The following is a 13,234-nucleotide window of genomic DNA, read 5'->3' on the forward strand; positions in this document are numbered from 1 at the left end:
GGATGAAAATGACAGGGTCTAGGGAATGGTTTGGGAATGACAAGCCACTCTGGAAACAAAGAAGAGTTTATCTTCTTCAGTTTCCAGACCACAAAGCCACGAAAAAGAAAAACTCTGGCAAAAACCTCGGAAGAACAAAAGAAAAAGAAAGGGCCAAAATTCAGGCTGTCACAACATCTTTATGGGCTTTGTCATAACAAACCACCAGCGGTATAACCCGGCCCCTCCTGGGCGGGTTATACCCAGTAGTTACATCCCCAATAGTCTGGCTATGTGATTTATGATCTACACAAGGCTTCTAGGATGGTGGCTTGTGCTAGAGATTGAGTTCATTTAGCTCTGTGAGTATCTAGTCATAATTTCCCTATTTTCTAGGATGTTCTGTATAGTTGAAAATATTTTACTCATATAAATCCAAGGATTTATTCACAATATACTCATGGTAAGTTGAAACCTGCCATATCTTAGGAGATCACACACCTTACAAACTAAACAACCTGACCTTGAAGTAGAGCATTCAATGATTCCCAAATAAGCTGGGATCAGGAGAACACATAGCCCAACATTGGTTCACCAGCGAAAAGGGTCACGGACACCGAGAAAGGGTACTTTAGCAGAGATCAAAACATTGCGCACTCTAGGTGACTCCAACAACCCTCTAGCAGTCCATGGCTGAAATAGTGGACGGTCCAATTTGTTTGCCATCTCATTCACCTCATCTGCCAGTGCCAAAGCAATTTTTTTGTCAGGCGACACGACCAGCAATGCTCGCAGCTCCCGCGCATTCAAGGCCACGTACTTGAGGAATTCGAATTCATTTTGATCCCCTTGAAATTTGTGGATGAACAAGCTCCTGATGTGTAATCTCAAGCTTTCGACTGGACTGGCCTCCTTCCAGAACCTAGCATGCTGCTCTCCGGTGGGTTCATGAGCGGCCACTGATGGATCAGGTTGTACAGACTGCAGTTCATACCAATGAGTGCATAATTCAGTTAGATACAAAGCACGCTAATAATAAATAATTGTTGTAAGATTACATGATGATGAATTCACGAGGACCTCGATGTGCAGCGTGCCAACATTGGGGAAGCATCTTAGAAAGCTGGCCAACATCTTCACCTCCCAAAAGACACCAAAGTTCACCTTCAGGGCCAATACCTCGACGCCAGGAACCACGGTTCCTGGGCTCGCCATTGTGTCAGGCTGCAGTACAGTGCACCAAAAGAACATGCATATTACTCCATAACTGGTCATAGAACAGTTCCATTATAAGAGTGCTATTATAAGAGTATAGTATGCTGATGATACCCTTTTGTTCTTATAAAATGATGTTAGAGTTGCTCTGTATCCGAAATGGATTCTAACTTGTTTTGAACAAATTTTGGGGATGCCAATTAACTATCATAAGAGTTCTCTTATCCCTATTAGTTAATGATCTCACTCCCTTTGTGGACATTTTCCAATGCATAATTAGGGATTTCCCTATTAAGTATTTAGGAATTCCTTTGCATTTTGACAAGCTTAACAGAGAAGATCTGCTAGCTTTGATTGGTAAATTTTTAGTCAGAATAGCTGGTTGGAGAGGCAAACTTCTTTCTTATTTGGGAAAAAATACCCTGACTAGGTCCTGCCTAGCTAGCATCCCCTTGTATTTACTATCTTTCTTTAAATCCCTCAGTGGGCCTTGAACCTGATCAATTCACAGATGGCAAATTGTCTATGTAGTGATAGTGAAGGGGCTAACAAAATTCATCTAGCCAATTGGCCTTCCATTTGTACGAAGAGGGGATATGGGGAATAGGGTGTTAAACCTCCAAGATATGAACATTTGTTTAATAGGATCCTGGGTTAAGAGATACATAGCTGGCGAAGGTCCTTATAGAAGAAGATAGTTGACACAATAAGTATAATACCAGGAATTCCAACGTCCTTTGCTATCAGGACAGCCACCCTTCTCACTTCTGGAAAAACTTTATGTGGGCTTTGTAGGCTGTTAAAATTGGGTATAAATGGTATGTTGGGAGCGGTAGACAGATTAAATTTTGGGAAGATATTTAGCATGGAAATGCTCCTTTAGCTACAACATACTGGGATATGTATTCTTTAGTTCAAGAGAAAAATAAGACTATTGTTGATCTGTGGGATGGTGGTAATCTAAGATGTACCTTTAGGAGAAATTTTTCAGATGAGCTAATGGTGTAATGGTTCGAACTAGTTAATATTGTTAGGCTTGCACCTTTTAGAGATGAGGAAGATTCCTTGATTTGGCAATATGAATCTAAATGGATATCCTCTTCTAAACCTCTATAGTTACATCTGCAATCCTGTGGGGGTTGTGGAACTTTAGAAACTCTATAATATTTAACAGAGTTTCATTGATCCCTCTGAAACAGGTGCTAGGCCTGGTCTCCCGATTTGAGAGACAGGACAAAACCATTTCAGGAGCTGAAAGGAGGAGAATGGATTTCCATAATCATCTCTGGGGGAGGCTAAAAGCTCCCTTTCTCTAGAGCCAGACTGGAACTTTGCAGAGAAGCAAGTGAGACAATATCATGGAAGGAAGCGGTGGGAACAACTACTCATGGAGGAAGAACCACAATTGAATGCCAGCTTAAACATCAAGAGGAGAAGAATTCTATCCATGTGGTGTTCTCAGGGCTCTGGTTTGCTTCTTCACTGGCCTATGTTCCTGACCTAGGTTTGTTACCCATGTAAGAGTTTGAAAGTAGAATGTTTTGTTATTCTATTCCGTTTTCCTTTACCAGGATTACTACAGTGCTTCCTCCTAGTTCTAGTTTCCCTCCCATGGGTTTGACGGGATAGACAAAAGTCTATTCAATATTTTTAGAGTGAGGTGCTTAGGCCTCTCTATGATCTTAGAAAGTTTGTAACAAACGATACTCGAGCTGTATCGTTTCTTTCTTATGAATGGAGCCAGGGTGAGACCCCTTTTCATCAAAAAAAGAGAATCGTTCCATTGAAAAAGGGAGAGAAGGAAAGGTAACCATACTTTGATGATGCTGCCACCGATCTGCAGCTTGTGAATTCTTGGCTCCAGGTAGCCAATCACCCGCAGCTTGGGTGCCGAAGCAATCCTGAACCTCACGCAATCGGTTCCACCATAAGGCGGCTTGAAGAACATGATGCGCTCCAAGAGTGGGGTGTCCACCACGGTGAACTCCTCCACCTTGGATAGCCCAAGGAACAAGCACCGGAGGCTTTGGCTGCAGACATGGACGCGCTCGGGCTTACCATTGAGCACGAGCCCAAGGTACTCCAGAATGGGGCTGGAAACGAGCAAGCGGTGGATGTACTGGTCGCTCATGTCATTTCGTACCAATCCGAGCTTCCGGAGATTGGGGAAGGCGTTGGCGGCGAGTAGGAGGTCGTCAGGGATCTTCCAGAAGGCCAGTGAGAGGGACTGGAGCGAGCCGCAACAGAGGATGTCGGCAGGAAGGGGCGACAAGGTGGTCTGGAGCTGGGTTTGCTTGTTATGGAAGCAGAGGTTCTCGATGCGCTTGGTGGTGAGGAGGCGCGGCCACTCTGGGAGCTCGAGATCCAGGGAGGCGGCCCTGCAGCCGAAGAGGCTCACGGTGTGGAAGGGCCCCGGGTGGTCGGCAAGGGCCCTGGCGACGGTGGCGACGTGCGTGGCCTCGGAGAGGTGGGCGTCGGCATCGCGCAGGACGAGCGGGGTGGAGCGCCAGATCTGACGCCAATGGGAGGCGAAGGCGGCAGTGCGTGCAGCATCCATGAAGGGAAGGCGGGTGATGATGTCGCCGAGGAGGTCATTGGGGAGGGCGCTGATGCGGTCCTCGCCGTTGTAGCGCGGGGCGGGGTGGGAGGCGGCGCCATCACCCATGGTGGAGAGGAGTGTTTTGACCGGAGAGTGGATCTGCTAGCGGGGCAAACAAGTGTGAGAACCGAGTGCCCTCGGCCCTTGGGCCCGATAGCTTTGTAGTCTAGTCCAAGCCGCTCAATAGCACACTGGCACTATCTCCCTCTGGAGTTAACTAACTAACCAAAGTCATTTTTTATCTGATGAACTAATCAAACTCTTGATTAGTTGTTGGCCAGTAATCCTGGAGTTATTGAGAAAACCCTTACAGAATGATTTTTTTCGAGAGTACGCAAATTACGTATCATATTTTTGTAGAAGAAGAAGCAAAATAGTTGATTGAAACTTACTAACACTATTGTATAAAAACTTACGAACACTTCATGTTCTCTTTCCATATACCCTTCTTATGTTTCAACTAGTAAATATTAATGTACTGTTGTGCATTATTGGTCGCTTGGTAATGATTGTAGTATAAAGTATAGCTTTATTTTAGCAAACATGCTTTCGTTAGTCCAACACCCACAGAAATTGCACAAGGCTTACATAGAGAAAATACAAAAGACCGCCGCCCTTGATGAAGATAAGGAAAAAATCTCTCGAAGAGATGCGCCATGTGATGAACTGATTTCTCTGGGGATGCAACACTATCCACTTGGCAGCACACTAAACAAATATACAAAGAAACACCACCATTGATAAAGATGAGGCAAATCTCTTGAAGAAATGTGGCACGTGGTGAACTCTTTCGGTGGGGATGCCACGCTACCTCTCGGTAGCACACGCGACCAGTGTGCATCTTCGTCATCAACTATGAAAGGAGAACTTGAGGTTGAAGGAACTGGATATAAGCCAAGGATAAAGGTTGTGCTTCTGTTTCAACATCATCCACAGACATCCAGAGAGAATCCATTTACTAGGCGAGTCTCTCCAAAAAATAGGCCAAGCATTTGCTCCAATAGAAATGACCAGCTCCTTCCTTCCAAGACCACATGGCGGGCCTCCAAAGTAGAGATCGAAAAAGGAAGGAAACAAATTGTCAAAATATGTTTACACAATGAACAACTTTCCCCTATTGCATGAAATGGAAAGGAAAGATTGCGTAACCTTCACACCGACCTGCTCAAAACCTGCTAAGAAAATGATGAGTACATTTTTCATTAGTTTTTATCTTATTTTTTGCATCTTATATTCATAGGAATTTTTTTGTTTTGCCGCGTTCGCATGCCCCTTTTGTCATATTTCACCAGGATTCCAAAGAAGTAGGAGATTTGAGCATTGGTGGGAGAACATCTAATTTAGTGTAAAATATGCTAATTGCACATCATAAAAGCCTTCCATATGGAGACGATCAAGTGGGTAGAAACCAAGCCACTTCTGGTGTTTTAGAAGAAAAGACAGTGCATGGTAATTGAACCCTCTTGTACCGACGACAGTATCATACGTTGCCGCCTCCCCCTAGTCGGCTAATCAGATCCCATATGTGATGAATAGAGAGACCCCAAACCATGAAACAGACGCAAAAAACCTCACCTACAGAAGGGATAAAGAGATAGAATTAGCAGAAGGGCAACATTGTCGAAGTTAAATCTGGCAGGTCTTGGGTAGGGGGTCGCGATCTGGTAGCCTTGGCACAATGGTAACAAAGACATGGGGACACATGTATTCACCCAGGTTTGGGCCCTCTCGAAAAGTTAAAACACACCGTCTTGCTTTGCTTATATTGATGTGGACGCGGTACAAAGTAGAGATGATTGATAGGTCTCCAATGTATCTACTTTTCCAAACACTTTGCTCTTGTTTTGAACTCTAATTTGCAAACGGAACTAACCCGAACTAACACTGTTCTTAGCAGAACTACTTTGGTGTTGTTTTTTGTGCAGAAATAAAATTTCTCAGAAATTGGCGAAACTTGGTGGAGATTTTTTATTGAATATACAAAAAATACTTGTTAAATATCTGCTGCAGGGGGCCCACCACCTACCCACAAGGCAGGGGCGGGCCGAGCTGCCTTGTAGGGCCTGCCCACCTCCGTCTGACCTAATTCCAACTCCATAAGTACCATCTTCCCGAGAAAAAAGTAGAGAGAAAGTTCCATTGCTTCTTACGATACGGTAATGTTGCCACCTCCTGTTCTTCAATGGGGGGCCAAATATGGAGTCCGTTCGGGGCTCCGGAGAGGGCAATTCATCACTGTTGTCATCATGAACAAGATCATGATGCTCACACAGGGAGTGAGTAATTTCATCATAGGCATACTGGATGTAGATGTAGATGGATGAGATACGTCATGTAATCGAATCAATTTGTTAGTGCTTGATACCTAGTATCAACTATGTACTGAGATTTATGTTGATATGCTTAATGCTTGTCACGAGGGCCTGAGTGCCATGATTATAGATTTGAACCTATTATTTTTTCATGAATATATTTGAGTTCTTGATCGTATCTGCAAGGTATATGCACCTGATATTGTTCTAAACTATAGACCCCAAGGTGACAATAATTGGGATGTGATGGGGTCCTGTACCGGGGGTGGCTAACACCGTCAACTACAAGGGGTCCCAATGGGCCCACAACATGGCCCTAACCCTAAGAGGCTAGACGACCTTCTTGACGCCCAAGACCAGAGGACAGCGGCGCCCCCAACCGCATCTAGCATGTAAACCCTATGCCTCTCCTGTCTATATAAAGGAAGGTCTAGGGTTCCCCTAGATCCATCTATCCTCATATAGGAGAACTCTTGGTAGCAACTAACATAAATATGCCCTAGAGGCAATAATAAAATTGTTATTCTTATATTTCCTTATTCATGATAAAGGTTTATTATTCATGCTTGAATTGTATTGACCGTAAACTTAATACATGTGTGGATACATAAACAAATACCGTGTCCCTAGTGAGCCTCTACTAGACTAGCTCGTTGATCTAAAGTTGGTAAAGGTTTCCTAACCATAGACATGTGTTGTAACTTGATAACGGAATCACATCATTAGGAGAATCATGTGATGGGCAAGACCCATCCATTAGCTTAGCATATGGTCGTTCAATTTATTGCTATTGCTTTCTTAATGTCAAATACATATTCCTTTGACCATGAGATCATGCAACTCCCAAATACCGGAGGGAATACCTTGTGTGCTATCAAATGTCACAATGTAATTCGGTGATTATAAAGATGCTCTACAGGTATTTCTGAAGGTTTCTGTTGAGTTGGCATGGATCGAGATTGGGATTTGTCACTCTGTGTATCAGAGAGGTATCTCTAGCCCTCTCGGTAATACACATCACAAGAAGCTTGCAAGCAAAGTGACTAATGAGTTTGTTGCGGGATGATGCATTACAGAACGAGTAAAGAGACTTGGCAGTAACGAGTGAACTAGGTATGAAGATACCGACGATCGAATTTCAGGCAAGTAACATACCAACAGACAAAGGGAATTGCGTATGTTGTCATAAATGTTCGACCGATAAAGATCTTCGTAGAATACGTAGGAACCAATATGGGCATCCATGTTCTGCTATTGGTTATTGACCGGAGAGGCATCTCGGTCATGTCTACATCATTCTCGAACCCGTAGGGTCCGCACGCTTAATGTTCGTTGAAGATATAGTATTATATTTGTTATGTGAATTGGTGACCGAATGTTGTTCAGGGTCCCGGATGAGATCACGGACATAATGAGGAGCTTCGGAATGGTCCGGAGCTAAAGACTGATATATAGAACGGTAGTATTTGGTTACCGAAAAGGTTTCGGAAGAACCGGGTATTTATCGGAGTACCGGAAGGGGTTCTGGGAGACCTACGGGGAGTATATGGGCCTAATGGGCCAAGGGGGGAACACACCAGCCCACAAGGGGCTGGGACGCCCTCTCCCTGGCCGCCGGCCCTATAGGGAAGGAAAGGGGGTGGCTAAGGCAAGGAGCAGCCGGGCCCCCTCCTGCCTTCTCCTCCACCTCCTAGGAAGGAAAGGGGGCGCCATAGGGCAGGCGCCAAAGGGGGCCAGCCGGCCACCTTGGGGCGCGCCCTTGCTACCTCCCCTCCCCAATACACATAACTCATATAATACATTCGTTGATGGTAGGTATTTCCCTTAGTGATGAGACCAAGGTTATCGAACCAGTAGGAAAACCACGCAACACCACGTAAACAACTCCTGCACACAAAGAACAGATACTTGCAACCCGATGCAAGAAAGGGGTTGTCAATCCCTCACGGGTAAAAAGATAGGTAAAATTGTAGTAGATTGGATAAATAGATCTCGCGGGAATGCGAGATAAAATAAATAAATAAAAATTGTAGCAAGGTATTTTTGGGTTTTTGGATTAATAGATCTGAAAATAAAAGCAAATAAAAATAGATCGCGAAGGCAAATATAATAAAGAAGAGACCCGGGGTCCATAGGTTTCACTAGTGGCTTCTCTCGAGAAAAATAACAACGGTGGGTAAACAAATTACTGTTGGGCAATTCATAGAACTTCAAATAATCATGACGATATCCAGGCAATGATCATAATATAGGCATCACGTCCAAGATTAGTAGACGGATTCCTGCCTGCATCTACCACTATTACTCCACAGATCGACCGCTATCCAGCATGCATCTAGTGTATTAAGTTCATGGAGAAACAGAGTAATGCAATAAGAACGATGACATGATGTAGACAAGATCCATTTATGTAGAAATAGACCCCATCTTGTTATCCTTAATAGCAACAATAGATACGTGTCGGTTCCCCTTCTATCAGTGGGATCAAGCACCGTAGGATCAAACCCATCACAAAGCACCTCTTCCCATGGCAAGAAAAATCGATCTAGTTGGCCTAACTAAACCAAAGATTCAAAGAAGAAATACGAGGCTATAAGTAATCATGCGTATAAGAGATCAAAAGACTCAAATAACTTTCATGGATAAAAACATAGATCTGATCATAAACTCAAAGTTCATCGGATCCCAACAAACACACCACTGATACGTCCATTTTGCATCATGTTTTCTTACTGTTATTCATGATGTTTTTATCCATAATAATGCTTTTTGGAGTAATTCTAATGCCTTTTCTCTCATAATTTGCAAGGTACCCACCAAGAGGGAGAATTCCGGCAGCTGGAAATCTGGACCTGGAAAAGCTACGTCAGGCTACCTATTCCGCACAACTCCAAACAAGCTGAAACATCACGGAGATTTTTTTATGGAATATTTAAGAATTATTGGAGCAAATAACTATCAGAGGGGCCCACCAGGTGGGCAGAACCCACCTGGGCATGCCAGGGAGCCCAGGCGCGCCCTGGTGGGTTGTGCTCACCTAGGCCTACCTCCGGTGCCCATCTTCTGGTATATAGGTCATTTTGACCTAGAAAAATAAAATAAAGAGAGGACTTTCGGGACGAAGCACCGCCGCCTCGAGGCGGAACTTGGGCAGGAGCACTTTTGCCCTCCGGTGGAGCGATTCTGCCAGGGGAACTTCCCTCCCGGAGGGGGAAATCATCGGCCTCATCATCACCAACAACTCTCCCATCTTGGGGAGGGCAATCTCCATCAACATCTTCAACAGCACCATCTCATCTCAAACCCTAGTTCATCTCTTGTGTTCAATGTTGTTACCAGAACTATAGATTGGTGCTTGTGGGTGACTAGTAGTGTTGATTACATCTTCGTAACGGCCCGGACACACCCGCCGGTGGTCGTTACTCCTGGCGGGATCTAGACTGGCCCCACAGATCAATACTAGTCTTTTTTGTGCACTTTGTCCTCACTCGTGCGCACCCGGGAGCAACTTCCCGTTTGGTCACCCATCCTGAAACTACTCCAAGCTGAGCACACTTAACTTTGGAGTTCTTTCCTGGGCTCCCGGAAAAGAAGGAATTCCTTATTGATATGAGTAGTCTATCATCCTTAATAAGCCAGGCTATCACATACACCCCCACTCAGAGGAACCGACGTCCTCGTCGGGCCACTGGAACGTTCCCTCTTGGCACATACGTCTGTGCTTCCAGTCTGACACATGTGCCATGCCGTGTGCCACAATGGGTCGCAAACGTCATGCACAACATAACCGCGCACCTGTCCGCAAACATCCGTATAACCGCGAGGGTCGGCTCTGATACCAACTTGTAACGCCCCGGACACACCCGCCGGTGGTCGTTACTCCTGGCGGGATCTGGACTGGCCCCACAGATCAATACTAGTCTTTTCTGCGCACTTTATCCTCACTCGTGTGCACCCAGGAGCAACTTCCCGGTCGGTCACCCATCCTGAAACTACTCCAAGCTGAGCACGCTTAACTTTGGAGTTCTTTCCGAATGGGCTCCCGGAAAAGAAGGAATTCCTTATTGATATGAGTAGTCTATCATCCCTAATAAACCAGGCTATAACAATCTTGTAGTTGATATCACAATCTTGTAGTTGATTATTATATGGTTTATTTGGTGGAAGATTATATGTTCAGATCCAATATGCTATTTTAATACTCCTCTGATCCTGAGCATATTTATCATTTATGAGTAGTTACTTTTGTTCTTGAGGTCACGGGAGAAATTATGTTGCAAGTAATCATGTGAACTTGATATGTGTTCGATATTTTGATAGTATGTATGTTGTTATTCCCTTAGTGGTGTCATGTGAACGTCGACTACATGACACTGCACCATATTTGGGCCTAAGGGAATGCATTGTGGAGTAGCAATTAGATGATTGGTTGCAAGAGTGACAGAAGCTTAAATCCCAGTTTATGCGCTATTCTGTAAGGGACCGAATGGATCCAAAAGTTTAATGCTATGGTTAGAATTTATTCTTAATACTTTTCTAGTAGTTGCGGATGCTTGCGGGAGGGTTAATCATAAGTAGGAGGTTTGTTCAAGTAAGAACAACACCTAAGCACCGGTCCACCCACATATCAAATTATCAAAGTAGCGAACACAAATTGAACCAACATGATGAAAGTGACTAGATGTAATTCCCGCGTACCCTCAAGAACACTTTGCTTATCATAAGAGACCGTTTTGGCCTGTCCTTTGCCTCAAAAGGATTGGTCTAACTTTCTGCACTTTTGTTACTACTGTTGTTACTTGCTCTTTACAAATTATCTTGCTATCAAACTACTCTGCTACTTACAATTTCAGCACTTGCAGACAATACCTTACTGAAAACTACTTGTCATTTCCTTCTGCTCCTTGTTGGGTTTGACACTCTTACTTATCGAAAAGAGATACAATTGATCCCCTATACTTGTGGGTCATCAAGGTTATTTTCTGGCGCCGTTGCCGGAGAGTGAAGCGCCTTTGGTTAGTGGAATTTGGTATGGAAACATTTATATAGTGTGCTAAAATTTATGGTCACTTGTTACTATGGAAAACAATCCTTTGAGGGGTTTGTTTGGGGTATCTTCACCTCGTCCGGAACCACAATTAGCTACCCCTTAAGCTACTGCACCTACTGAAAATATTGAATATGAAATTCCTTCGGGTATGATAGAAAAACTGCTAGCTAATCCTTATGGAGGAGATGGAACCGGACATCCTGATATGCACTTGATATATGTGGAACAAATTTGTGGATTGTTTAAGCTTGCAGGTCTACCCAGGGATGAAGTTATGAAAAAGGTTTTCCCTTTATCTTTGAAGGGAAAAACATTGGCATGGTATAGGCTATGCGATGATATTGGATCATGGAATTGGAATCATTTGAAATTGGAGTTCCACCAAAAAAATTATCCTATGCATCTAGTTCATCGTGATCTGAATTATATATATAATTTTTGGCCTCGTGAAGGAGAAAGTATCGCTCTAGCTTGCGGGAGGCTTAAGTCAATGTTATATTCATGCCCCAATCATGAGCTCTCAAGAGAAATTATTATCCAGAAGTTTTATGCTCGGCTTTCTCGTAATGATCAAACCATGCTTGATACTTCTTGTGATGGTTCTTTTATGAAGAAGACTATTGAATTCCGGTCGGATCTTTTGGAAAGAATTAAACGCAACACTGAAGATAGGGAACTCGACGAAGGTAAAGAGTCAGGTATTAAACTTAAGTATGATTGTGTTAAATCTTTTATGGATACCGATGCTTTTCAAAAGTTTAGCACTAAATATGGACTTGACTCAGAGATAGTAGCCTCCTTTTGTGAATCATTTGCTACTCACGTTGAAATCCCTAAAGAAAAGTGGTTTAAATATGATACACCTATTAAAGAAGAAATTAAAGAACCAGTACCAGTTAAAGAAGAAACTATACGTTATAATGTTGATCCAGTTGTTCCTTCTGCTTATATAGAGAAACCACCTTTCCCTGTTAGGATAAAGGAACATGCTAAAGTTTCAACTGTGGTTAACAAAAGCTATATTAGAACACCTAAACCTGATGAACATATTAAAGTAGAACCTAGCATTGCTATAGTTAAAGATCTCTTGGAAGAAGATATAGATGGGCATGTTATTTACTTTTGTGAAGAAGCTGCTAGAATTGCCAAACCAGATAAGAAGGACAAACATAGACCTGTGGTTGGCATGCCTGTCATCTCAGTTAAAATAGGAGATCACTATTATCATGGTTTATGTGACATAGGTGATAGTGTGAGTGCTATTCCTTACACCTTATATCAAGAAATTATGAATGACATAGCACCTACAGAAATAGAAGACATAGATGTTACTATTAAACTTCCTAATAGAGACACCATATCACCAATTGGGATTGTTAGAGATGTTGAAGTCTTGTGTGGGAAAATAAAATACCCTACTGATTTTCTTGTTCTCGGTTCCCCACAAGATGACTTTTGCCCCATTATTTTTGGTAGACCATTCTTGAACACCGTTAATGCTAAGATAGATTATGAGAAACAAACTGTCGGTGTTAGTTTTGGTGATGAGTCTCATGAATTTAATTTTTCCAAGTTTAGTAGAAAGCTTTATGAAAAAGAATTGCCTAGTAAGGATGAATTAATTGGTCTTGCTTCTATTGCTGTACCACCTACTGATCCTTTAGAACAATATTTGCTAGACCATGATAATGATTTACATATGCATGAAAGAAATGAAATAGATAAAATTTTCTTTGAACAACGCCCTCTACTTAAACACAATTTTCCTACTGAAACTCCAGGAGGTCCTCCTCCACCTAAATGTGATCCTGTGTTTGAATTAAAACAATTGCCAGACACTTTGAAATATGCTTATCTTGATGAAAAGAAGATATATCCTGTTATTATTAGTGCTAACCTTTCAGAACATGAAGAAGAAAGATTATTGAAAGTTCTAAGGAAGCACCGAGCTGCTATTGGATATACTCTTGATGATTTAAAGGGCATTAGTCCCACTCTATGTTAGCACAAAATTAATATGGAACTTGATGCTAAACCCGTTGTTGATCACCAATGTCGGTTAAATCCAAAGATGAAAGA

The 13,234-nt window shown here is 42.9% G+C and overlaps 1 protein-coding gene across 1 annotated transcript; it reads right to left on the bottom strand.

Moving 5' to 3' along the window:
- Positions 1–386: 386 nt before the first annotated feature.
- LOC123167412 (F-box/FBD/LRR-repeat protein At4g00160) lies at positions 387–3,943 on the bottom strand. The gene is made up of 3 exons (XM_044585248.1): positions 3,011–3,943; positions 1,060–1,203; positions 387–960 (listed from the first exon to the last, which is right to left on the bottom strand). The coding sequence occupies exons 1-3, from the start codon at positions 3,857–3,859 to the stop codon at positions 571–573; spliced, it is 1,383 nt and encodes a 460-aa protein (XP_044441183.1). The 5' UTR covers positions 3,860–3,943; the 3' UTR covers positions 387–570.
- Positions 3,944–13,234: the final 9,291 nt, after the last annotated feature.

This window comes from Triticum aestivum, chromosome 7D (genome assembly GCF_018294505.1).
Source record: "Triticum aestivum cultivar Chinese Spring chromosome 7D, IWGSC CS RefSeq v2.1, whole genome shotgun sequence".
Lineage (NCBI taxonomy): Eukaryota > Viridiplantae > Streptophyta > Magnoliopsida > Poales > Poaceae > Triticum > Triticum aestivum.

Excerpts from the sequence above, each read along its gene's own strand:
- LOC123167412 (XM_044585248.1), bottom strand. The coding sequence starts at position 3,859 with ATGGGTGATGGCGCCGCCTCCCACCCCGCCCCGCGCTACAACGGCGAG. Across the intron at positions 1,204-3,010 it reads TCGGTGGCAGCATCATCAAA|CCTGACACAATGGCGAGCCC; the intron begins GTATGGTTACCT and ends ACTGTACTGCAG. Across the intron at positions 961-1,059 it reads TTGGCACGCTGCACATCGAG|TCTGTACAACCTGATCCATC; the intron begins GTCCTCGTGAAT and ends TATGAACTGCAG.